General features: G+C 32.9%; 3 protein-coding genes across 7 annotated transcripts; 2 read left to right on the plus strand and 1 right to left on the minus strand.

The window, feature by feature from the left end:
* Nucleotides 1–2832: 2832 nt before the first annotated feature.
* LOC130641045 (cell division cycle protein 16 homolog) lies at nucleotides 2833–4810 on the minus strand. Its single transcript, XM_057447680.1, has one exon. It carries the CDS (start codon nucleotides 4705–4707, stop codon nucleotides 2875–2877), a length of 1833 nt encoding a protein of 610 aa, XP_057303663.1. The 5' UTR covers nucleotides 4708–4810; the 3' UTR covers nucleotides 2833–2874.
* Nucleotides 4811–5503: 693 nt separating this feature from the next.
* LOC130641047 (uncharacterized) lies at nucleotides 5504–19913 on the plus strand. 5 transcript variants are annotated; one of them, XM_057447687.1, is made up of 11 exons: nucleotides 5504–5696; nucleotides 12889–12969; nucleotides 15762–15836; nucleotides 16009–16056; nucleotides 17653–17746; nucleotides 18097–18160; nucleotides 18582–18648; nucleotides 18908–18973; nucleotides 19051–19117; nucleotides 19327–19407; nucleotides 19786–19913. In XM_057447687.1, exons 5-11 carry the CDS (start codon nucleotides 17667–17669, stop codon nucleotides 19838–19840), a joined length of 480 nt encoding a protein of 159 aa, XP_057303670.1. In that variant the 5' UTR covers nucleotides 5504–5696; nucleotides 12889–12969; nucleotides 15762–15836; nucleotides 16009–16056; nucleotides 17653–17666; the 3' UTR covers nucleotides 19841–19913. The 5 variants fall into 5 exon arrangements, with proteins under 5 accessions (XP_057303670.1, XP_057303666.1, XP_057303668.1 ...); XM_057447683.1 differs by having other exon boundaries at nucleotides 5510–5696; nucleotides 17653–17742; XM_057447685.1 differs by lacking the exon at nucleotides 5504–5696 and having other exon boundaries at nucleotides 12803–12973; nucleotides 17653–17742.
* Nucleotides 19914–21077: 1164 nt separating this feature from the next.
* On the plus strand, nucleotides 21078–25989 carry LOC130641046 (uncharacterized). Its single transcript, XM_057447681.1, has 7 exons — nucleotides 21078–22787; nucleotides 23027–23220; nucleotides 23301–23421; nucleotides 24780–25045; nucleotides 25116–25233; nucleotides 25311–25333; nucleotides 25614–25989. The coding sequence occupies exons 1-7, from the start codon at nucleotides 22538–22540 to the stop codon at nucleotides 25788–25790; spliced, it is 1149 nt and encodes a 382-aa protein (XP_057303664.1). The 5' UTR covers nucleotides 21078–22537; the 3' UTR covers nucleotides 25791–25989.
* Nucleotides 25990–27094: the final 1105 nt, after the last annotated feature.

Raw genomic sequence — 27094 nt, forward strand, 5'->3', positions numbered from 1 at the left:
TTCGTTTGTTTTAGATCACCCAAATGTAACTACGTTAAATATTTGAATATAATGTCCTTTTTTGTTTCAAGTTATCGCGAGATGGAGTTCCTCCTAATTCTCATTCTACTTATTAATAGCACATATTTACCTCTCATAAACACTAGGAACTGCAAATTTTCGCGTTGCAAATAACAGTCGGCAGCAAATTAAAACTTTGTAGTTTTTTAAATCGAAAACCTTAACAAGTTTCGCACTATATCTATTTCTCTCCTGAACAAAATTTGTCAGCAACCTTTACCTCTGTCAGTCAATCGCATATTTAATGACGATTGTTGAAAATCTATCCTTGTTAATCCCAGTACAGTACTAGTTTATTGCGAGAGGTGGTATCCTCGGTTCGCCTACTGAACATCTATGCAGGTAGCGAAGTTGATAGACCAATTTAAGGAGCTAATATGCAGGTTGTGTTTGCAATTTGCAGTTATAACGTGTGCTGGGTGTCTTTAACATGATGAGGTGTAACGTTATTCCCATTTACAACGTAACGTCGATAGGCAAATTAAATTTTCGGGGTGTTAAAATGCTCTATTTTGCGGATGCCAAAGAAAAAAACTAATGAGGCAAAATGGGTGCTTTGGTTGACGTGGCTTTTGTAAATGTGTTTTTAAAATCAGCAACGAAGAACTCTGGCTGACAGCATTGGAAGTAGGAAGAAATAAAAATATTCTCGCTCCTAGAAAATAACGGACACAAGAAATGGAAAATTTTGTGAAATAATTTTTCGGATGACTGATTTTAAAAATTTTAATTCTAAGTAATAAGCCAACGATTGCATTATAGAACATTGCTTTGTAGAACAAACTAATTATCGATACGTTATATAATTAGCAACGCAGAAACTTTCACTGCCATCAAAAATGCAAGTTCAATAGTTAAAGCTCAATTCCTTTCTTTCCTTAAAGTAGCAATTGCAGTTTCGAATTTATCACCAATTTGTGATAAGTAATTTAAATATTTTTGGGGAGTTTATTGTTCTCGTTATATCTCACGAACCTTTTAGGCGAGTTTAAGTGTGTTTAACAGGTTGTTTTTTACTCAAAACAATAGTGATTACATCCATTAATTGATAATAAAAAAGTTTTGTCCTTTGAGTTAAAAGTTCCAACTTAAACTCACTTAAACCCCTAATGCGAAGCAAGCTTTAGGCGAGAATTCTACAACAAGCAAAATTCTATTCTACAAAAGTATTTTATTTTATGGGCGTTTTTTAACCTAATTTCACCACGTTTCTATTGAGGTCATAATATTTGTTTACCAAAAAAATATTTTCGTCCGCAATTTCTAGCCAGGAGCAGCAATTCGCCATTATATCTTCCGCAATTTCTAGAGAAATTACACAATTCCCAATATTTTCTTTCGCAATTCCAAGAAAAAAAAATCGCAATCTTATTTTGTCGATGTTCAAGAAAAAGACTAGTTATTTTTCTCGTTGTTTTGCTATATAAAGGTTTACTAGCGAACTACGCACGGCACGGTTGCTGAATAAAAGTTCATTTTGACAGTGTTGATTTTGAAGACCAGACCGAATGGCTTGATCTGCTCCATAACATATCAATTTACAACACGTTCTAACAGCCATTATAATAAAAAAGTTCTAAAACAAAGACTTTATGTTTTGATATTAAAAATATTCGTAGTTATAAAATTTAATGTTTTTCACATAAAAACGGTAAATTTTTATCTAAAACTTTGCGGAACAACAACACACTAGACCTAAAAAATAAAATAGTCTGTAAAAATACTAGGTTTGTTTACATCTCTTTGAGTGCAAAATTATTTATATTTCAGTATTTTTACTTATTTGCCAAATGGGTGGCTATATGGGACATATTTCTCCTGATTGTGATAGTCACGGGTCAATACTCACAGAATAATGTGACAAGAAAAAGTTAAAAATCAAAATAGCAAAGTTAAACAACTTGTGACGAACATATTTTATGCTACTGAACGTACTGAACAAATTGATATTTAATTTGTGAGTAAAGATAAAGACAGTAAAAATCGTGAATAAAGATTAAGCCACGATTTTGCGCGTTCGATTTGTTCTTGAATGTTTCTTGTCTGTATATTTATTCAAATTTGGCACTATCTCATCATAAAAAATGGTCATGACAGATATTTCTTAAGCTCATTACTAATATAGTACGTAAAATATTCATGGTTATCTTAAGTCAAATATCCTACGTTTGATGTTTACTGGTAAGTACATGCAAAGCCTGTTTATTTTCATTCCATACAGTCATGAAAATTCTGTAAAAATGTTGTTATAAAGATATATAGATACTTAGTCGTGAAATATAGTTATTTATTAGTTATTATAGTAGTTACTTTAGTAGATTTTAGGATTTTTTCTCGCTTTATTTTCTTTTCGCTTTAATTTATTTTCTGGCTGCCACAAAAGAGTTTTTTGTTAGCCTCTCCTTTAATAACCAAAATAAAAAAAAATTATCAAGCAATTTCGTGGAAAATTTTCTTGACACAATATCAGATTCACAATCTTTAATTCCGCAACTTTATGATTCTATCACCAATTCGCAATTTTTAGTTTCGTAATTTACGATTTTTTCGACCATAATTTCGCAATCTTTAATTCCGCAATCTTTTCTTGCGCAAACTTTTCTCCTCTTGTTTTTTTTTTCATTTCAAATGATTAAAACTGAAATGTTGGAAAGTAACGTCAAAAAAATATTGGAAAGTAACGTCAAAAAAATTTGACGTTACTTTTCAACATTTCAATGTTTTATCTTAAAACACATGGAAGTTTGGGGAAAATATCAAACGAAAAGAAAGTGAAACAATTTAGGAAAATCTAATTCTATAGAAAACAAAAATCTACATAGGCGTGCTAACATTTGACATTTCCATGGACATTTGGGATGAATCCATCACATCACTTTCATTAGTTAAATTATTGAAACTTAAACTTTTTGAATCACAACTCAGATCAATCATTGAATTAGTTATACTTTCATTTTTCATCAACACATCGGTTGCGGGATTACTTTGTTTTTGCTCAGGATTTAAATTAAAATCAAATCCAGACAAACAAACCATAGCAAGTCTAAGTAGATCAATTGTCATTGTGTCTTCTCGCTTCAAACTGAGTGCTCTATGGAACATTACGATAGCTTCATCATACTGTTCAAGTAACATCAGGCATAAACCAATTGATGAACACGTGCTTGCATTTCTTGGGTTCAATAGCAGTGCTTTTTGATGAAAGTCAAGTGATTCGCTGTATTTCTTCAGTTTGCGTAGAGTATGACCAATGTTATTGTAAAGTGGTTCCCACATATCTGACACAATGTCATTTTCAATAGTGTGCATACGCTTTAAAGACTCAAAGAAATACGTTTCTGCTTGTTCATACTCGCCATTCTGATAGGCCAAGTTTCCAAGTTCGTGTCTAATATGCGGATCATCAGGAGCTATAGCAAGTGCTTCCTTGTAAAACTTTGCTGCAAGCTTCACATTGTTAGAAAGGGAATACTCCAGGCCAAGGTAAAGATATGGTAGGTGGGAACCAGGCATGTATTTTGAAGCACTGTAATATGCAGATATTGCTTGATCTCTTTCGCCTTCACAAGCAAAACTATGGGCAAATCCTAACCAAGCTGGTCCAAAATTGTAATCAATAGCTGTTGCCTTGCTAAAATATTTTCTGGCAGCTTCATTTTTCTTGATTAATAAATAGTAAGCACCTATGGCATACCAAGACACTGACTTTGCTGGGTAGGTATTGACAAGTCGATGTGCAACATTATATAAATCGTTTTTCTCTCTCAATTCCACCAAGCAGGAAATATATAATGGCAAACAAGATTCATGTAATGGATCATCTTTTATCACAATGGAAGAATACTTAAAGGATTCTCTATAATTGCAATTGTTAAAATGTTTTTCCGCCAAAGATACTACATAATCCAAGTTATTGTGAAGAGGTACAAGGTATGGTGGAAGCTTTGGTTCAATCGGTTTAGCATATTTATTAATTTTACATTCATATGCAAATCGGACAAGCTTTGCTTCCTCAGGACTGCATTGATGGGAGTACGGAAGGGCTTCTAATAACTGTATTTCTTCAGATGAGGTAAGGGAGCAGTGTGACACAAGCTTGTCAAGTGCTTCATAACAATAAACATCATGCTGTAATGCATCTTTGTAACATTGGAAAGCAATTTCACGATTCTCTAATGCCTCATACACCATGCCCCTTAATAATGCAGTAGCGCTTTCAATTTTACGTCCACCACCAACAGCAGAAAAAACAACAGAAAAGTCTTCACCATTATTACTACTGTTTTGGACACTACTTGCCAAAGATTTGTCAATTTTAAGTTCTCTATTGTCTCCATCTAAAACTTCTAGTGCTGCTCTCCAGTCCTTACATTCGTAATAACACTTTGCTGCCAAGTATTTTGCAACCGCGTTAATAACAATCAACCCTTTGGATTTTAAAAGTTGGGCAGCTCTCAAATATTGGTTCATAAGAAACAGTGTATGAGATAACCACAAGACATCTTGAACGTTATTATTTGACAAACTACAAACTTTATCTGCCCAAAAATGAGCTGTTTTATACAGATGATTATCTATATATTGACGAACAAGATTTCGAAGCTGCGATAGATCTAAACTACTCCCGCCACTTTCTTCCGCGGCCATTTTGAATCAAGAAGCTGAATCGAGGGGGGCGACCTCAGGACCTTGCATACCCGATATGTTGGACCTCAAGCCAGTCAAGCGTCAGAATCAAATATTTTTTTCCGTATCTCGGTACTTTTCCTGTTATGAAATTTGATTACGTTTGCATGTCAATTGTATTGGATGAAAAAAAAAACGGTAGCTAGGATAACCAGATAATGATTGCAGAACCAAACAAATATTAGGGGCGGCCCACTTTTTTGCTAAGTAAGCAATATTTTTTTATTTTCTGCCAATAAGTGTCTCCATTACTGCATAAAGTTTGATGTTATCAAGCTTTCCTGAAGTCCACGGTGTAGCCGTTTTACGTGGTTTATGACTCTAAAAATGCGTTGACTTCCAGGGGCTTTGCTGGACCCACCAAGGCAGAGAGCGCCCCCTGGACCCCAGCTGTTACAGCAATCGCTTCGCTCGTTGATTGTCGCTGATCCGGAAAAATTGTTGCCGTGTCCCCGTAGCTTTAAGCACCCAACACTTATTAAGCACTTATTGACACTAAACACTTATTGAGCGCTTATATGAGGGGGGGGGGACTCATATAAGCGCTCACCTGATAAATCGGGGCGCTCAATCGAAAACTACCTTGAGAAACTAGGCGTTTATTTGAAAATTTTACTTTCTTATATTGGAGAACCCTAAAAGACTAAAGTTTATCTTGTTACATCTTTTGTTCAGTTTTATTTTTCATAAAAAAAAAACAAAATTGTAAATTACCGTTGTGTTTAATTTGTACAAAATTAGGAAAAATTTATAAGCGCCCAGCATTTTTTAAGCGCCCCCATTTGATTAAGCGCCCATGCAAAAAATCAAAAAATTAATAAGCGCCAAGGACGCTTGTTCGGATTACGGTAGCTTCGTTAAAAAATTGTCACGATAACAAGGAATTACGGAATACATAATCGGAACAACTGGGCTTTAATACACACGAAGCGGGGAATTTTTAAATGCAGGTCATTTTTTTTCTTTATCTGGATCTGTTTTTGTTATTATGATCAAATTTCTGCAAAAATATGTGTTTCTGTATAGTGCTGCCAAAATCCATGTAGCTAGCCAGACAGTCAGGTCAGGGTAAACACCTACAGTGGACTAGTTAGGCGCCATGGTATGGTAGGCTAGCTAGCCAGGAGACCTAGCATAATTGGGTTAAGTAAAGCTAGCCGTACCTAACAGCCGCACCTTAGCCGTACCTTAGCCGTACTTAAGAAAATTCGTAATTAGCAGCTCTGTGTAAGACCACTTGCTTCTAAGCTTAAAATTAGTAGTTAATGTATATCAAAGTTAAATTGTCTAACTTTTATTTCGTCTTTTAGGTGAATATCTATGCCGATAAAAAAGATGCAAAATGGAGCACTCCATCGTCGAGCCCCAGTAACCCCCAGGGAATCCTCAATGATGAAACACCGATAATAATATATCTTACATGTATTATAATTTTTATAAAATGATTTTGATACAAATACAAAAGAGATTTTTAAAATTGAATGTATGAAAAACATTAGTAAAGTAAGATTGAACATTATTACGCTGCGGACAATATTAGAGCTAGCGCTAAAAGTGACTACAGCTGGCTAAATTTAAATACGGTTGCCAAAATAAGGTACGGCTAGATAATATTAAGGTACGGCTGGGTCTTATCATATAAGAAACAATTTCAAATGCTAAAAACGTTCAATAAAAACGAAATTATGTTAGGTACGGGTAGCCAAAATAAGGTACGGCTGGAAAATATTAAGGTACGGCTGGGTCCTATCATATAAGAAAAAACTTCAAATGCTACAAATGTTCAATAAAAACGAAATTATGTTAGGTACGGCTAGCCAAAATAAGGTACGGCTGGACCATATTAAGGTACGGCTGGGTCCTATCATATAAGAAACAACTTTAAAAGCTAAAAACGTTCAATAAAAACAAAATTAAGTTAGGTACGGCTAACCAAAATAAGGTACGGCTGGAAAATATTAAGGTACGGCTGGGTCCTATCATATAAGAAAAAACTTCACATGCTACAAATGTTCAATAAAAACGAAATTATGTTAGGTACGGCTAACCAAAATAAGGTACGGCTGGACAATATTAAGGTACGGCTGGGACCTATCATATAAGAAACAACTTCAAATGCTAAAAACGTTCAATAAAAACGAAATTAAGTTAGGTACGGCTAGCTAAAATAAGGTACGGCTGGACCATATTAAGGTAAGGCTGGATTTTATTATATAAGAAACAACTTCAAATGCTAAAAAAAAATTAATATAAACGAAAAACAATAAGTACGTAGAAGAAGTAGAGTTTACTGGAAAGTAAAGTGCGGGCGAGGTTAAGAAAAAAATTGTATGCAATATGCTCTACTAGGTTGGCTCCACATTGTTTTCTGCACAGGAAAATAAAAAAATGCTACTTTGAAAGTGATGCGGTAAATCTTCTGTCTAACTGAGGTATAGACAGTGAATGTCTGAATAAGGAGTAGAATTAACGTTTTCGCCAGTTGAAGGACACACGCGTTTTTATTCGTTGGATGTTATTGTTAATGGAAGAGATGTAAACTTTTTATTTAAAACAAAAGAACTTTTAAAAAATTTTAATATTCGTTGTTGTTTATGAGTGCACGTTATTTTAATGATGGAAAACGATAAGAAAAAGGAAGAACCTAATAAAGCCGCGAAACAATATGTGAGTAAAGGTTTTTGATTTTTAATTTTGATTGTGTTAACTGTGTCCTGATTTAATTCAGCATATACACTTATTATAAAAACAATTTTTTATAAGAACAATAAGGTTAAAAATTATTGACAAATAAGAACGAAATAACAACTATACTCAAGGGCAAAATTTTACTGATTTTTCTAAAAACAACCAACAAACATAAAGAAATATTTCTTGACAGAATTAAAATGAGAATGCGCTAACACATTAACAAATAAGATGAAAAATAATAACCAAGAGAATCCAAGTCTAGGTGGTTATTACAAAAAAAACTGTCACTTCATTCCTCACACACTCTTTTTTTCTATTACAAGAGCAAAATATACACTACTATTTTCTATTTTCAACACCTAAAAAATATTTTATGCTCAGATGAAGTACACTTCTTGGCATACTAGTTTAAACATGCAAAATCACGCCTGGTATTTTCGGTATGTTGTCAAATGTGGTCAGCCCGTGTTATGAGTTGTCCTTATTGAAGGAGAATGCGGAGATTTTGATTCTGATAAGAAAAAGCAGCGAGAAGTTGGGACCGAGGAACAGTCATACATAATGGCAGATGATTCTCCATTTAAAAAACATTACACGCAATTGTACTACACAAAAAAAGCTGTTATCGAAAAGCAAGTTCATGAAGACAAGGTTTTAAATTTGTTCTCGCCAACATTATGCAACATTATGCTGGCATCGTGGGTCATTTTGCTGCGTTCTTGCTTTTAATTCACCAACTGATTTCGATAACCAGAGCTTAGAATCGATGTTGGCGAAGACAGCAATAAAAGATAAGAAAAGCTTAAGGACTGACTTGGTGTTCCTTGTACTTCCATATGGTGTTCTTTTAATTGATATCAACGAAGTCAAATTTTACAATATTGGCAATGAAACGTTTTTGAATTCAAGTTAGTTTTATTGTTACTTCACTGCTATTTTGTAGCGTTTTTAAACTTTTTAAATGTAATGAGGTTATAAGGCTAAAAGTGTTCTTGAAGCGTTCTTTAAAGTCAGGAAACAGGTAACACAGGTTCTTTGATTTTTGTGACAAATGTTCTTACCTACTAAGATACTGTTCTTAACTTGTTCTAAATTTTAACCTAGAAATGCATTATGTTGTTTTACGGCTTTACATGCGTACACGTTCGTTCTAGTAAAATGATTTAAAGCAGTAGCAGATGTTTTTTGAAAAGCATAAATATAATTTCTTCTTATTTTCTATTTCAGGTGTGACATTTGTAAAACTTATTCATTTTGCAAATGTTCTTTATTTACAAAGGACAGGGATCTATCCAAAAGATACATTTTCTATTGTTAAATTGAAAAAATCGGAAAATGAAACATCTCAATCTCATCAAACACATGCTATTTGTTGCGAAGTACTATTCGGTCTTCTGAACAAGAGAAACATCCTGACTTATCCATATAAGTTTCGGCAATTGCTTTTGGTAGCTCAATGTTTGATTGCAATCGATTTGGAGAATACGGATGGTTGTTTACGACAGATTAAAGCCTTTTTAGAGTCCCGTTTCTCATACTTAAAGCTGATCACGCTGGACAGCCATCCCAGCTCGCATTTTTCGTGCCTTGTTGAATCAGACGAAACACTTTTTGTAAAGGAGATTGCAACAAACAAAGTAGTTAAAGACATGCAACGTCTTTTGCAAAATGATATTTCATATCAACTTTCTTAAAATATATGTAAGCATGTTTTGAAATTTATTATTATGTTCTGCAGCGTCCTTTATACGTTCTTACTGTTGTGCAACATTTGTAGCATTTGAAGATGTTTCTTATACGATAGGACCCAGCCGTACCTTAATATTTTCCAGCCGTACCTTATTTTAGCTAGCCGTACCTAACCTAATTTCGTTTTTATGGAACATTTGTAGCATTTGAAGATGTTTCTTATACGATAGGACCTAGCCGTACCTTAATATGGTCCAGCCGTACCTTATTTTAGCTAGCCGTACCTAACCTAATTTCGTTTTTATGGAACAATTTTAGCATTTGAAGATGTTTCTTATACGATAGGACCTAGCCGTACCTTAATATGGTCCAGCCGTACCTTATTTTAGCTAGCCGTACCTAACCTAATTTCGTTTTTATGGAACATTTGTAGCATTTGAAGATGTTTCTTATACGATAGGACCCAGCCGTACCTTAATATTTTCCAGCCGTACCTTATTTTAGCTAGCCGTACCTAACCTAATTTCGTTTTTATGGAACAATTTTAGCATTTGAAGATGTTTCTTATACGATAGGACCTAGCCGTACCTTAATATGGTCCAGCCGTACCTTATTTTAGCTAGCCGTACTTAACTTAATTTCGTTTTTATTGTACATATTTTAGCCTTTAAAGTTGTTTCTTATATGATAGGACCCAACCGTAAAATATATGTTGTCTTATAATTTTCATATTTTTCCTCTCTTTTCCTTACCTATCCCCTTTATTTTACTTTACTTGATAAGTCGCATTGAAGTTCACCGCTCGTACTAACCACCTTTTTATTGCCAGCCGTACTTAATTTGTCGATTTGGGAATCACCTTCCCGCGCTCTCCCCCGTTTGGTTTCTATAAGAGCAAGATGTTTCGTTAACATTTTTTCGTATTTTGCGGGTTCATTGTGATTGAGAAACAGAAATTCAGTGACACAACAAATTTACCACTACGATTAGCTCAGTTTTTTCCATTAAAATACATTACCTCACCTTAAAAAGAAAAGTGTAGTTACGTACGGCTAAGGTACGGCTTAGGTACGGCTGTTAGGTACGGCTAGCTTTACCTAAGCGCATAATTGTTCTTTCCACCATGAAATCAGAATAGTTAAGGTGGAACTGAATTAGATGTCCTCAAAGAAAGCTCAGTTAACTAGGCCATAGGCTAGCTACCTACTAAACCAATTTGTAACCTAATTACATTAAGCTACTAAAAACTGAAGTTTCCCCAAACAATTTTAAGAAATATTGCAATGGTTCTTAGGTTGCAATGGATAGTCTTTGTTATGTGACCATGATTTAAGAATGTTGTTTCAATTTCTGATATCATAGCTTTGCAGGCAATGAAGTTATTGCATAACAAGAAAGTAGGTTATGTGTCACTTATACTGTATTCAGGTATATATAATAATGCATCATCCACCACATTTGATATTTCATTATTTGAAACAACAAAGCTAGCTACCCAACAAACAAAGCTAAATGTGGTACACTCATTTTTGTTAATAGTCTTTACAAACCTTTTACAAGACATGACCTCGAAGCTAAATCTGTTCAGTTCCAGAGTACTTGGATTGAGAACAAAACAAATAAAAACATATGTGGTTGTATTGGCATCCTAGACTAAATTTTGACAATTTTCTTTTTTATATGGAACATAAGAAATTAGCCAAAAAAAAGTTGAGAAAGTTAGCTCCTTTCTTAATTTTTTTAACTTTACTCTGTAGCTATAGCTTTCTTCCCCTTCAACATCCTTCTAGGGTGGTAGAAAATCAAACTCCATCTTTAATTGATAATATTTTCAGCAATAACTATTTATCACTATTTATATATTTTGTATTTCTAGAGGTTTTAGAAAAAAATAGAATATATGTATATTGTATTATATTGTATATATACTACCTTCTAATTTGAAATTTTTATTTCATTGATTACTAATACCATGTTCATCATGACACATTGCCCACACACTAACTGTTGACCATAGCTTTTCGATCTTCCTTCGCAGTAACAGCTCTCAGGTTTGCTTCTTTCGGGGAAATATATGATTATTCTTTGGGCTCAGAGTTCTCTTCATCCTCCTGAAATTCTGGTTCAAACTGAAACCCAGTCACTTTTTCTTATATATATTTACTAAAAATGTATTTTAAAATTTATTTTACTTATTTGAAACTTTTTTCTTTAAAGAATGTTCTGTTTTTACTGGAGCTCCCTTTTTTCTATACAATTGCTTACGTAAGTTGTCCAGATATCTGACCAGATTTCAACGACCTCTTGCAGAAGACGAATATATATGATGCAAGTGAACTTACTTCATTTTGTTTGTTCTTTTTATTTATCTTTAAAGCATAAGGACCCTATATTTTTAATAAATTGAGAAAATTTAGTTTTTCGCTCTATATTCCTTTAAAAGCTGTTCTGTGATTTATAATGATTTTTATTCTTAAATACTTAATGTCACCTAGTTGAGTAACAAGTGGCTTAACTAGACATGTATGCATTAACATTAAGAATGTGAATACTGTAAATCTTTTAAAAAGAACCGCTTCTATTTAGTTGTATGCTTATCAAGAACGGGGTGCTGCAAGTCTAACTTGCATCAATTGCAGAAAAATTAAATATGGCTGCACTAATTCAAAAATGTGTATTAGCTTATTATATATAGTTGATAAAGCCTGTGGAGAAATCCACTGAGGCAAAATAAAAATGAAAAAAAGCGTTATTTGAATTTTGATGACGTCAGCAATTCATCCACAAAAAAAAATTAGAAACTTTTTTTTATGTTTCCTTTATTATGTAGAGCTTTAATTGCTGATAAAAATGTACATCATCATGTGCTTTTGATGAGTGATTAATGAGATATAAGGGTTTAAAATTTTGGTGACGTCAAAAGTGACCCCAAAACGTTTTCTAGAAATTTGTATATCTCTTGCCTTCACTGTATAGATCTTAAAACGCTGATCAAGAAAATGCATCAGATCATGTAATTTTGACAAACGATTGCAGATATATTAGGGTTTGAAGGTTTTCTGATGACGTCATCAACCCGTCCATTCCGAAATGGATTTGAGGACCCAGATTTGGGAAAATTACTCAAATTGGTCCTAGGTGGTCCCTAGTTACCGAAGCGGTGAAAAATCATTCACTTCACCACCTCATTTCCAAGTTATTTAGCCTCAAAGTGCAGTAATGGCTTCATTAATTTAATATAGGATATTGAGGCGTACTTACTCAAACAGGAAACAACCAACGACCGAAACCAGCAGTTAACAAATAATAAAACTTGTGCTCTCTCTCTCTCTGTGACCCAGGGAGGACTCACCAGAGTAAAAGCACTTTACTCTGCAATATTTATTTTCACAATATATATCTTCAAAACCCCAGGTCGTACTTTAACTTAAACTAATTAGTACATTAAATGTTGAAGAGCAATAGGCTTACTGTGTTTTACTCTATATTTAAACTCCCCTGCTAGTGGTATGGACCTATGGCCTTTAAGTAACAAGCTCAAAGTAGTCTATTGTTTTAGTTAAATTAATATAGTGTTGACTATTAGTCATAGGTCACTAACACATTGTAATATTAATAATGCAGAATAACAAAACACTAGTGAACTAGGTTGGCCTTATACTAGGAGTCAATGGAAACACAACTTTCCTTCTGTAACCCCAATTAACATGTGCTATATTTTTAGTTTAGCACCATTTAATTATTGCATGAATTCTCCTTTAGAGGTTAGAAATATTTTTAACATGGCAGATGGGAACATTGATGCTTTTGTGCTGTCAAATCACTTTCGTGAACTTCAACAGGGTAGGTAAATATAATTTATATTTTATACACCCATTTTATAACCTATTTATTTATCTCTTATAATAATATGGAGCTTCTGTCTGTGACTTTTGCAAAGTGGATAAAATTTCTTTGATAAAGTCTATAAAACATCGCCTATAAATTTGTTCTGTAAATTAGCAAACTTTGACGTTAGAGCAATATTGACGTCAAAGGAAAGTGTATTAAATTAGGGAAGCCATTGCATTGCACTTTTAAATTTAAGGCTAAATAACTTGGAAACGGATGGAAATAACTGATGTCACCTCCTGCGTGGGTAACTAGGGACCACCTGGGACCAATTTGGGTAAGTTTCCCAAACCTGAGTCTCCCTGAATCCGTTTCGGAATGGACGGTTTGATGACGTCATCACAAAACCTACAAACCCCAATATCTCTGCAACTGTTTGTCAAAAGTCCATGTTCCTATACATTTTCTTGATCAGCATTTCAAGATCTATACGATGAGTGCAATGGGTGTACAAATTTGTGAAGAATTTTTTTTTGGAACTTTTGGTAGGGACTTTGCTGACGTCAGCAAAATTTTTAAGCCCTTATATCTCCTTAAGCGTTTGTCAAAAACATACAATACTATACATTATTTTGATCAACGTTTTAACATCTACACCTTACAGACAACGAATGACTAAATTTCACCAATTTTCTTTTTGTATATGCACTGCTGACGTCAGCAAAAAAACTAAAGCAACCTATTTTTCCATTGTTCTTCTGCCATAGTGGATTTTTCCACGGGCTTTACTGACTAGTTCTATAATGTTTTAAATTTTTTTTGCCTACATTATTATTTATTAAAGAAAACAATTTAAAACATCGCAATTATAACAGCCTTTCACTTCCAAACGGCTTGGAACTAAATGTAAATATATGCATTAAATATACATACTTACTAATGTTATGTTACCAAAAACAATCTTGGGAAAAAATATGATCTCAAATTTTCTAAAGCAAAGTAGGTAAACCTACTGTACATACCTAAAATTTAACCATTTTTATAATTTGTATATATAACAGCCTCTACTTTTTCATTTAACTGAATATATTTTATAAGTGTAATGTTCTTTGATTAGATTAAGTCCCAGGCTATTAATGTCCATAAAACTTCTTTATATAAAAAGAGTGTAAACTGAAAGATACTTCCTTGAGACTTTACAACAATTGTGGGTTTAAAATGTGACTTTAAGATGCATCTCAAATAATTACTCAAATATAAAGCTTCAAGTTCAAATCTGTATGTGAAAGTTAATCAGTTTAATTTTTTGAATAGACCTTCTTCTTTTTTGGAATAAGTTGCAAAGACATTAGAAAATAATTTTAAAATGAAATTTTTTTTTTTTTTTTTAATTTAAAATTTAATGGGAAACGAATGTGTTAATGTTGTTAAAAATAATTTTCTAAGGAAAGAGATTGACAAAGAAATAATGTGTTATTTTGTAGAAATGATATGCAAATGTTATTAAAAATAATGGCGAAAAGGATGTGCAAATGTCATTACAAATCAATTTTGGCCCAAAAGGCTTCTTTTATGCTTATGATATTTGGATTGGATGGCTCTGTAGTAGCTCTGGTCTGGAAAATATACAAAAGTTTCAAGAACACGTTAAGGCCAGATGCTATACCTATAGTATATCACATACCAGAGAAAGATATTTTCTTTTAAATTTGTGTAAACTCGTTAGTTTCATGGGATTTCTCTTGGCAATTGTTTTAAGGAAGGAACACAAAGGCAGTTCTTGAGTGCTTAAACCTCTCATATGAGCTACAGACACCTTTGCAAAGGTACATGTGCAGAAAACATTAAAAGCAATTCTCATGCTTGAAATAAGTCATATTGGTTTAAATAAAACCTGTTTCAGGTTATTAGGTGGAATGTTTATCCAATCCGGAAAAGCTGGAAAAACATTATGCCAGTAAAAATAGGGTTAAATATAAGTCATGCACAACCTCAACGTGCTAGTTTTACACTTTCTGAACATTATAACCTGGCTGGTTGACAAACATGCTACCTCACTCATCAAATAAGATACTATTTCCTGAAATTTTTTAACTTAGATCCAGCCAGTTATGTCCATTTATTATTACAACTAATATTCTCTGATAGATTTCTTCTTCTAGCATTTATGCGATTTTTTTGGGGCTACTATTGTTCTCTCTCCACGCACCTTGTTTTAAAGTCAAACAAACTTAGCCAACTTGCTGTTTGAATTCAAAACACACATCCAATCCAAAATTATATATCATCAACCTGTACCAGGGCTATTACAGAGCCGTTTCGACACAATATCAAAGACGTAGAAGAGTCCCGGGAATAAGATTGATTATTTTTCCAAGAAAAGAAATTCAATAAGAAAAGGATATTTAAAAGGCCATAAAAATAATTTTCTGAGGAAAGAAGGTTAATATGAAAGTTGGTAAAAGTACTTTTTTTTTTTTATGTTCCCTTCAATAAAAGATCGCTATTATTCTCTTTCTTTCATACAGTTATCTGCCCCATAATTGCTATCTAAGAGATATGCACAAAATTGGTGTGTAGCATTCTTGCCCACCACAGTAGTTCAGACAGTAGTTCAGTTCTTTTAATTATGATCATAATAATATCTCACTTGTAACATATCTATATTTGAAGACTATATTAGTATTTTCATTAAATATTTACTATAAAACGATAATATATAAACATTAAAAATCCATGATAAGCTGAAAACACACTTCATATTTCTAATAACGTCAATTTCATTTAAGTTATTTATTTTTTAGAAAAGAAGAAACTTGAAAATAAACTGGAACATCTAAGGATGAAACGCAAAGATCTTGAATCTAAACAGGACACAGGTAATTGTTATAATTATTCGCAGTGGAAAACGTATTCATTTCACAAATTGTTTATCCACTTTCATGTGTTTTTTTATGTATCTTTTTATACCAAGCTTGTCATATTTAGGACATTTGTTTTGAGTTTTTTAATTCGTGAATGGTGTTGTCACTATTTATAATTCGTTTTTAGTGTCTAGGAAAAATTTATTGCTCTCTCAAAAAAATGAAAATATGTCAAGTAAGTTTTTTGTTATTTTTAATTCTTACACCGCCTGTCTTTATTATTAACGTAACAAAAAGTTTAACTATCCTATAGACTGGGTCCTAATAATAATTAAATCGCATTACATTACAGGAACACTGATAAATCTTTAGAATACTTTGTTTGTTTTTTCGTGTTAAATTTTAACTGACCAATTTTCTTACATGCTATTTGTGAGAAGCTTCCGCATATTAGCACTAGGTTAAGGCATAAAGTACCTGCGGCCTCTTTGACAAGACATAACTTTGTTGTGCATGGTGTAAATTTTGTGGCTTTCCTAACTGTTAATTGAGTTTTTTTTAAACAATTTTGTACATTATGAGTTGTGACACTTTTAGGAATTGGGATAAGCCCTTTTAACTTTAGAGAAGTCTGTCATTCACGAGTGCCGTAGGATATATATTGTTGTAGGATATATATTGTTATTTATTTATTTATAAATGTGCTAGTTACCAGGCAGGCATAAAGGATAAAGTATTTTACATAGATTTAAAGAAAATATTGGTTGTTTTAGACAGCTACCAAGACAAACTACAAACAATTTTATGGTTTAGAATGAGTAGTTTGTAGGCACTCAAGATATGATTTGCGGGCACTTCATATAAAAATTTACAAGAATTATTAGCCTATCACAAAAAAATATTTGACTTAGAACCTAAATTGAAAATCAAAAATATTTAGTCCATTCTGTTTACTTTGTGATGTGTGTGCAGCAATTATACAAATCTTTGTTTATGTCACAGGAACAGTGAACATAGCGAAAATGAAAGTGCAAGAAACACAGCTTCATGTAGATAAGTATGATTGAGAATGAGTGGGTAGTCGATGTAGTTGATGTAGATTGATACAGTCTTGAATTAGTGTTGTAGTTGAGAGAATACAATACTGTAGCCAATTATGTAGCTAAGTTGATTAATTTTCGCATTTGTTATCGCGGGAGTTAGTAAAATATCAACTTTAAATTGCTAGATATGATCAGAAATTTGACACACGCTTAACGCTTCAGTCAGTCTGTTTTAATATCAGTTACTTTTACATAATTCTGCTTGAGGACATTTCAGTTGTTTTTGTCGTTCTTATTCGAATTTGATAAAGCCTGTCGATTGATTATACATTTGTATTTGTAGTTGAAAATTAAAAAAGTGGAAAATAAAAATAATTATTTACAAAAATAATTATTCGCAAAAAGTTAAACTCCTCTCTATCCGCGAAATAAAGTGTTTGTCGAAATCACTCGTTCGCATATTCTTTTTTACCTCACACAAATTAATCAACTCGAAGGACTTTCTAAACAATAAGTTATTAAGTCATCGTGACAGTTAAAATGTTGTGTAGGAAAATCAGATCGTTGAATTGCTCATTTTTGCAAACTCGTATAGGTAGTTAACATAAAGCACGACATTATATTTGGAAATTTTTATTATAATCTACTATTTTTTTGTTGATATGAATGTAGATAACTTTGTTTGCTTGCATTTCTGTTTTGTTCTTCTGTTGAAAAAAAACTATTTTGAAATAATGAATGGTGGTGTCTGAGATCTGAGTTAAGATTGTTTTCGTAATGTTTTTTAGTATGCAAAGATTAAATGATGGGCTGCAGAAAGACGTGTCTGCTGTTAAGAAACAGATCACTGATGGGGAGAAACAACGAGAGAACCACATGTAAGTATGTGTCTTTGTTTTGTCGTCTTTAGGAATCTAAAGTAAGGGATGATTTGCTGAGCTTTCAATGTTTTGATGATTCAAAAGATTAAACAGTTATCTGTGACATGGTCCTCATGGGAATCAGCTTACTTAACTAACAACTTCATAAAATTATTTGGATTTGTTTCCGAGTTCGTTTTCGTCAATAAGTAAGGTGGATAGGTTTATTCCAATAGTTTGTGTATTCTAAAAGTATGTGTAATTAGCCAAACTGGTCTTTACATAATGATCATTCGCAAAAACGTTTTTGCACAAAAACAATATCATTTGACAAGGGTTATACTTGGAATAGGACAATCTTTTGTTATTAAGGAACGTCATCCAGTCGAGATATGACGAATTGGCTGATAACTTCAGAAATGCCATGAAATACTATGTAGGTACCAGAATTTGTACTATTTTGTTAATATTTTGAAAGAAAGGTATTATTTTTTACCTAATTAATTGAAAATGGCACTCTTCTACGTGTAGATTGATAGAAGAAAAACTTATTAGTGTGTTGTGAGGGAGGAGACGAATACGTTATTTTTACAAATATTTAAAACATGTCTGACTTTGCAATAGAATAAGTTTCATTATAATAACCAACCTAATAATGGAAACTTCTAAATCTTTATTGGGCATTTCAGCACAAAAGACTACTACTTATTAAATACATGTCCCAATGAATTTGTATTTAGTTTATTGTTTAAACAGTCCAACCGCTGCCTTCAACCCAATCGTAATTGAATCTAGTTTGTGTATCTGAATGCAAAAGAAGAAAAAAATAATTTTAACAGAAACATCTCTTGATGTAGGTAGATCCTGTATTAAGTACTGAAGAAGGAATGTGGAAAGTTTCATGTGAAGCGAAAAAGAATGAGAGTAAGTGTTGAGCTGTGTATAGGTGTTGGCCGGCTGCCGGTTAATTTAGTGCTTCATGCATTGTGAACGCGAAAATTATACAATTGATTTTGTAAAACACGTTTCCCGAATTATACGTTTTTTTATAATTTGATGTTTTGACTTTAAAATCGCATTTAGCATCTGAAATTGGTTTCTGTATAAATATACTTAATGTCGAAGTGTTGTTTTGGTGATATGTAAACATAAAATGTTTTTTGATTATATTTGTATTTTTTAGTTACAAATGAAGAAGACACGCTGTCAAAAATGATGGAACGTTTGGAAAAACTAAAAATTATAAAAGGTATAAAAAAATATGTCTTGACATATTTTATTTGTATCGTTCTTCGACTGTATAACAGCTCCCTTTCTTTGATTTAGGTGTGCCCGAGGAAAAACCTCCCAAATCAATCTGGAGACAGTATCTAGATGCAGAGAACACTGCGCTGTACGTTGTATTTAGGATCAGTTTCCTAGAGGAAATATTTTTTTGACTTTGCCTGTTTTTTTAAACACTTGCTATGTCTGTCATTGTGCATCTCTCCCTTATATTAAGGTTTACGAACTCTTATGTAGGAAAATTAGTACACCATGTTTTGCTACATGGTAGTCTGCATGGTGCACTCGGTAAAACATCAGCATTCCCATTTCATTTAGGACGTTGTTTCAAAGAGAAAACCAGCTTGCTGATACCGCTGTTAAAGAATTATATAATGCTCTTCAATCGGAAGATAAAAAGTGAGTTTTTGTAATTAAAAAGAATTATATTTTGTGAGAAGTAGTTTTAGCAAATTTGCGAAATTTTAAAATATTAGGCCAGTCATTTATTCGCGCAAATGTTTATCGCTTTAACTTGATAGAAATTGTTTATAAATATAGATATAAATAAAAATATAACTCAACAGTTCGGTATTTACCTTATGTTTGTTTCATTCTATATTAAAGGAATATTTCTCTTTAAAAATAAAGATTTTTTTAAAACGTCTTTGAAAAGAGGCTGAACAAATTAGGTTGAAGACACCGTAGTGTATTTGCCATTTGCCAAAGCCATTGTGTTATTTCTACACTGTTTCTTCAAACAAAGAATTTCTGAAAGGTGAAACTTCTTTTTTTTAGTGTACACGAAATTGAAGAGAGTTTGTTTCAGCTGAAGAATCACAAAACTTTTTAACGTGATGTTGTAATATTGAATTGTTATGAAGAGATTCAACTCAACAGAACATTTCTGTTGTCAAGTTACGTCTTACGTTACGTCACTTGTTGTCACACGTTTTTTTCTTTTCTTTTTTTATAAGAAACCAGTCTACATTTAAAGGTTTTTATACTCCTTGCGGAAAATGTTGAGTAGCATTTTTTTCTCAAGTTTGAGGTTAATGGAAGCAATTCTTCACTTAAGAAGAAAAATATTCACAATAAAATGGCTGATGTAAAAAGAACATAAGTTTTTGTTTTTATGGCAGCGTTGCATTAAGACAAGAAATATGATTTATGGTTTCATAACTTTTTGTACATAGGTATGTCTCCTCTACATATTTTCTGAATAGGTGTTGTTATTTTGTGAAATAGCTTACGAATCTTGTCATTTGCAAAAATTAATCCATGCGAAATATTTCGAATCTTGTCATTCACAAAAATGAATCCACGCGAATTCTTCGAATTTCATTCGCAAATTTTTTACATGGGAATGGTTCGTGTTAAAAAGACTGTCGACGTTTTATAAACGAATGATTTACAGTAAAATGTTAAGTTTTTGTTACCTCCTTCTATTGGTTATTCTTCCTTCTTGAAAATTTACCCGCGCGAAATATTACGACGAGCTAATTCGCGAAAATAAGTCAACGTGAATTTTTCTAAATCTTGCGATTCGTGAAAATAAGTCCACGCAAAAATAGTGAAAATTGTTTTCTGTTCAAGCGGAGAATGCAGTTGTTTGGAAACTTACCTTGTGCATTACAGAATGACGCGTCATTTCTTAGTACTTAATCCGATGTTTAGATTTTACAACGTTAAAATAAGAAAGCACTGGGACATATTCCCCAGTAATGTATTACTTTAAGGGTAAAAATTATTTGCATAACTTGTGTGGATTGTGGATTTAGGCCAAATTTTCAAAACTTTGGTCCCAAATTAAGTGTAAGACGACAACTGATTTCGTAAAGTGAATTAATTCTTGTGCAGAATAATTTTAATGTTGTTTTTTTTGTGAAATAGCTTACAAATCTCGTCATTCGCAAAAATTAATTCACTTAATGTAGTTGATGTTGTTAAAAAAACCAAAGTTTCACGGATTTGCTGTTTTAACGTTGTTAAGTTTGTGTTTTAACTGTTGCATCACACATTCTTTCCAACATTTAGCGATTTAGTGAAGTTGCATTCAACTGTAGGGTAATAATTGTGATAAATGAGGCCGTTACACTGCAAAAAATAACATTCTTTGGAACTGGCAAGACTGGGTAAACACCGCAACCAGCTTGCCCACTGGAGTAGCGGTTTATTCGAAAATTAAGACGAATTAGTTATTTTTTACTGGAATGTCAAGCATAGAAAACAGTTTCAAAAATTACATTTCATTGACTTTGTAACGGTACCAGCCCGTTTATGTTCCAACAGTTGCGTCTCACTTTCGTACCAAAATTAATGTGAGAATTATCTATCAGTATTATGGTGTTCCGCCCCTTTTACTGTTGAAACTATTCGCAGAGTCACCCAAGTGAGGGCTTTTGAACTTCCGTGTAATAATTGTGAAAAATGATACCTTTTGAGTGTGATAAATAAAATTCTTTCAAACACGACAAGACTACTCAAACTACGCAGAAAGCTTAACCGCTGAGGTTGCGTTGTTTTTTTATAGTTAAGAAGAATTACTCAGTATTCACTGTGGTATCAGTCCACGCCTGTGACGCGCGCTGAAGAACTATGCAACATGGCATCATGCCGAAAATATGTGGGTTCATAACAACAAGTTTAATAGGTGTAATAAAATTTCATTGCCTTTGATGCTTTCTCTTCTTCACACGAATTTTCATTCATCTCGGAGAACTATGATTGCTGGAGGACATTATGTTCATATTATTAATATTAGAAAACTTTATGTGGCCATTTTAACATTTGTTACTCTTACAACTTACAACTATTATATGTGCACAATTGATTACGAGATTAAAGACTTGTTTCGACAGTGATGTCATGGCTTAATATGTCGCGTAAATCTGGAGTCTGGAATTGTGAAAAACTGTGGGCATAGTTTCTAAATATTTAAGGAAAAGATTTGTTTTCAGATTTTTTAAAGCGGCATCTGATTAACAGCATTTCTCGATAAAAAAACAAATATATCACGCGATAAACTTTCTCACAAAGTATCAATTTATCACAATGTTGTCTTGTGTTCCAATATTTACAGTCACATCGCAAGTATATACTCTAAAACCAATATTTGATAAGACGTAACTGCTCTTAGAATCATATACGCTGGACTTTTAAGTATCAAGTAAATTTGCTTTAGCCTTCACCTATGAATCCTCTATTTTGTTAAAAATTTTGTCCTTATCCTTGATCTCAGTAAGTCATTGGCTTAATATTTGCAATATCTATATGAAAAATTTCAGTGAGGTCATGCTTACAAACTTCTCTTTGTAAACAAAAGCATAGGTAACGTTTCCTTAAGAAGAAAATACAAACAAAAAAAACAAAAAACAAACATAGGATTAGTATAGAATGTAACATCAAAATCAAAGAAGTAAATAAAACCGATATGAACAAATACTTCCTGCGACAAAAAATGTAAAAAAAAAAGCACGACAAAGTAATTTTTTAAACGAAAAAAAGGTACTGGATTCTTTACTTAACTGGAAATCTTTACTTAAAAAAAATGAAGATTATGTTTTTAAATTATCTTCTCGGCATTCTGTTCGTGTCGCATTTGAGCTTTGGTAAAATGATAAAAGCCAGACTGCATCGTGGTATAAATGATTATTTTAGTTCAAACGAAACTTTAGATTGCAAATATTACAGCACACACACAAAACATAAAGGAAACTGTCTGTGTAATCCTTACCAGTCGTTTTATGCAAATAAAGACGGCGTCTTTCGATGCTATGAAGGTATTGGATGGAATTTAGGTAAGTGCATTTAGGTATTCAAATAATGTTCCTTTGGATATTGTGTTTATTTGGATCTTTAACAGTATTCTTAACACTAGGATTTTACTAACATCGCATTTTTTTTGATAAAGCGAATAACATCTGTAAAAGAGGGGTTCAATGGTTAGTTACTTTTGTGTGTGTGTGTGTGGGGGGGGGGGGGGGGAGAGTTATTTGGTTGCTAATGCAAACTAACTTAAACTTTCTGTTCATTCTAGGTTGTAAGTGGACATTCTCGCCGCCTACTAACGGAATAAAATTGATGTCAGGTGCGGGTAACTTAGGTCATCTTAACATCACCTGTCATCGCAAAAGTCGTTTAAGAGCAACTGTCTATGAGCAATGGGCATCATCAAAATGGAAGAATGCTGTAAATATATCTATTACACATCATAAGAATTTTGGATGGAAGGTAGATATAATTTACCTGTGCATTTTTTTCTTATCTTCTTCCGGTTAAGCAGAAATCGGTATGTTCATAAGAATTTTTAGGTACAGACAAGCACACCAGAGTACTTGAAAGGTCGACTCTTTAAAGTTGTAATTAACGGTTGTGAAAGAGCACCGGAAGCAAGTGGATGTGTTCTGTTCAAGATATCCGGCAGCATACCTTGTAAGTTGCTTTTCATCACTCAAACCTGTCGCTTAGCTTAGTTAGCTAATGTTGCTTTGAAAATAACATCCACAATACCGACTGGTAGCCTAGTGATACAGATTGATTGACGATTGATTTCTTAGGCGGTTGTCTAGTTAAGCGATTGTTGTGTTAGCACGACATCCGTAGCTCAAATGGAAGCTTTTATTGCACTATAACCTCCTTCGCAGGACCCTCGTTGATAGCAGTACTAATAAAAACTAAAGAGGTTATCCCAGGTAAACAATTTAAGTAATAGTGACGTTCTTATACAATAACTTTCTTAAAACCTGAATTTATGTCGAACAATGAGCACAAAAAAATTAATGTATGTTTTCATGTGTGAGCTATTTAATGAATAAAAATATGCTAAATACATGGAGCAAGTTAAAGGATTTCCTGAGTTTGACCACGTCAGCAAAGAATAATAGAAAGTAACTAATCAAAAAGCGCGGAAAATTTTCTTAGTAGTGCCTAACTTCAGGTTAAATCTATGTTATAATACCCGTATACGTCTGTTCGTCTATCTGTCGAGCAAAATGGTAGCTTAACTGCGCACGTAGCGAGACGCACGCAATGCTGTATAAAAAGAGCGGCCGAACCCGTGGATTTATCCACGGGCTAACGACTTGTATTTATAATTATTTTCCCAATGTTTTTCAATTATTCAGTGCATTTTTCTTGAAAAGTTTTTATCCGAAAATCGGGAAATAACGGGTTTTCAGGCAATTTTAGGCCTTTATTCATTGGAACTATATTAATCAGAAGTTTAAACAGAATGTAAAAAACTCGTTATAGAACGTGAGTATTTAAAATTTAAGCAGATAATGATACAGTCGTATTTCAAGCTTCTGATAATAAAGTACTGTTAATATACCCGAAAATTTATTGCCGCCATATTGTTTCTGTTATAACGTACTATAAATGTGTTAAGTTTTTCCCATTAGGGCAAACCTGTCAAAGCTTATGAAGGACAACTGGACTGGATAAGTAACAAACAATAAGCAATAAAAACTAGATTTTATTCTTCCGAAGAAATATTGTCAAACGTGTACTAATAATGAGATTATAGTTTTGTACAAAATTTTTTTAGCATATTTAATGATATTGTTTCCCCAATATCCCCAGATCTACTTCATATTTCGGGACTTTTCAGTTTATTAAGAACCCTAGGTTGCTAACGACGGCAATCTATAAGCCGCATGCCATTTTTTTCAGCTTTATAAACAGATCACCTGCCCCAGTCTCCACCCATGATTTTTATTAGCCCTTAAATAACTTAGTTCTAATAACAGGTATAATTATTTGTAGATTTATGCCTCAACCTTATCTTTTAGGGCTATTGCCTAACTACCCATACACTACAAAGGAACCAATGAAAACTGCTGAAAGTAAGATCACAACTGTACCTTTAACGACAAAAAAAGTGACGACAATAAAGAAACTATCTTCATCGACTTTGAAGACAGAAGAAAATGCTTTTACAGAAAATGATAAGAAAAGTAAGACGGGTGTTGTAGCCATCATTTTGATGTGTGTGGCACTCATAATCATACTCGTAGTGGGTGTTTTGGTCTGGAGAAAATACTCTGGAAAATTAAAGGTAACTTACCTTAGTCGTATTTAATAAAAAAGCTTTACTTCGATCTAAACATCTTCTGTTGATTTGATAGAAATTGTGTAAACCACGCCAGTTACCTGTGGACAACGAAAATGACAACAGAAATGTATACGCTTCAATGGCTAATGACACTATTGATAATCTGTATGTCACAATAGATTCTAATCCAGGTAGCCTCTGTATTTCTTTTTTTGAATGATTAATGTTATTAGACTGGTTTTAATCATGCAGTTTTAATTTTTTTTAGAAACAAAGCAAAGAAATTTATATGTAAGTGTCAATACTATTCTGCAACAAAGTCGATTTATTTTAGAATCTATGAAGTTGACAGAATAGGAGAGCTGTACACATTTCATTTTGGGGGGAACAAATTAAAAAAGTCATTTAATGTTGCAAATTATAGACACAACGAAATGTTTATTTATTAAATATTTTAACATAAAATATCCAGTAACTTGAAATCGGTACATGCGCCTATCATACAACCTAAGCAAACTAATAATGTTTAGCGTTAAGAGCTGCAATTCAATCTTGACTTCTGTTTCTTTAGAGTGACTCATCCTGTGATGCGCCGTATGAAACACCAGTAATTACCACAGGGGCAATCTACACACCACTAGATAGAGCGACTTCGGAACCATTATACTTTGAATGCGAGAAAGAATATGCGGACGTTGCAAACTTGACTGAAGATCCAATATATTTTGAGACTGAACCAGAGTCGTAATGGAATACTAATTTTAGGTGCAGTGTTGCCCGTAATTGACATCGAATAAATAAATAAAAAATAATCAAGTTTTTTCACAAATAGAAGATATTATTTGCTGCATTTAAGCTCAAGTACTGGCTGTATAGAGTGTGGACTCTGATTGACTTATAAATAGAGATCGCTAAATGTTGCACATTTTCAAAATAATTCCAGGAAAGTGTACAAAATAAACACTTCTAACCCTTCCCGCTACTGCCAACTCCTTGTAATTTTTAGAAACAGCAATGAATGTTCACATCATTATTATAATTATTATAACAGAGTAGTTATTCTACCTTGTTAACTTTTAAGCATATAGGAAAGTTTTCTTAGGCATAAAATTTTAGTTTCTCATAGCGTGTATTAGCAAACCTTTATTCCAAATTATGGTCTTTGCATGAATTAACACATCTCTATGCACGCATTTTAATGTCGTTGCATTGTAGAGTAAACTTGCAGTCATATTACTTTACGTACATTAACAGAAATAACACACGTTAAAAACTTACTAAAGCGTGGCTAAAGTGAAACCGTTTTAGCAGACACAATCGGGACCTCAAAAATGTTGTAGATATGTGGCTGCTACGTTGAGGGTTTTTTATATCGGATTGTGTTAAGAGGCTTGTTTTGGAAAAAGAATATTTGAGAGAACTCAAAATAGACTCCGAACTTAACAAAAACTTGGTCTGCTAATCAAATATCAATTCCATGGGTTATTGTTAGAATAGGCATTTTTTCAATGCTACAGTCTCCCCCTCAATTCAATAGACATAAAACTGACCACAAAGTGTAGTCCAGATCTTAAGTAACAACTTAGCACATAATTGTTGATGTCAGCCAAAGCACAGGAATACCTCATTCTCAATATACTCCTACAAGTGCAACAAATTTGAGTATAGTCCTAGTTAAAATATGTTAACAAGACAGCTTATTTTAAAGTTCACCGCCACAACCATATTGGATTCACTCATTTTGAACTTGAGACTTCAGAATGAATCACAAAGAACCGGATATAAAGGGGAGATAGGTACGTGAATTTTAGACCTTTATCTTCGAAGGAGACCATAGAATTCATGGAAGGATTAAGCTAAGACTACGAAACTTGACATAGGAAGTAACCAAAATAGAAGAAGTGATTTGACAGCGAAATTTGACGCCATTACCTTAGGAGAAGAAACTTTAGCAAATTTAGCAAATTTTCGATATTATTGAAGATATTATTTCGGTTTAATTAAAGTTAATTACGGTATTTTCATTTTCGGACCTAGATGTAAGGTAAGTAC

Source organism: Hydractinia symbiolongicarpus, chromosome 4 (assembly GCF_029227915.1).
Source record: "Hydractinia symbiolongicarpus strain clone_291-10 chromosome 4, HSymV2.1, whole genome shotgun sequence".
In the NCBI taxonomy this organism is placed as follows: Eukaryota; Metazoa; Cnidaria; class Hydrozoa; order Anthoathecata; family Hydractiniidae; genus Hydractinia; species Hydractinia symbiolongicarpus.

Coding starts and splice junctions, on each gene's coding strand:
- LOC130641046 (XM_057447681.1), top strand. CDS start 22,538: ATGAAGATTATGTTTTTAAATTATCTTCTCGGCATTCTGTTCGTGTCG. Junction 22,788..23,026: donor AGGTATTGGATGGAATTTAG/GTAAGTGCATTT, acceptor TGTTCATTCTAG/GTTGTAAGTGGACATTCTCG. Junction 23,221..23,300: donor ATAAGAATTTTGGATGGAAG/GTAGATATAATT, acceptor AAGAATTTTTAG/GTACAGACAAGCACACCAGA.
- LOC130641045 (XM_057447680.1), bottom strand. CDS start 4,707: ATGGCCGCGGAAGAAAGTGGCGGGAGTAGTTTAGATCTATCGCAGCTT.
- LOC130641047 (XM_057447683.1), top strand. CDS start 17,654: ATGCAAAGATTAAATGATGGGCTGCAGAAAGACGTGTCTGCTGTTAAG. Junction 18,974..19,050: donor AAAACTAAAAATTATAAAAG/GTATAAAAAAAT, acceptor TCTTTGATTTAG/GTGTGCCCGAGGAAAAACCT. Junction 19,118..19,326: donor GATGCAGAGAACACTGCGCT/GTACGTTGTATT, acceptor CATTTCATTTAG/GACGTTGTTTCAAAGAGAAA.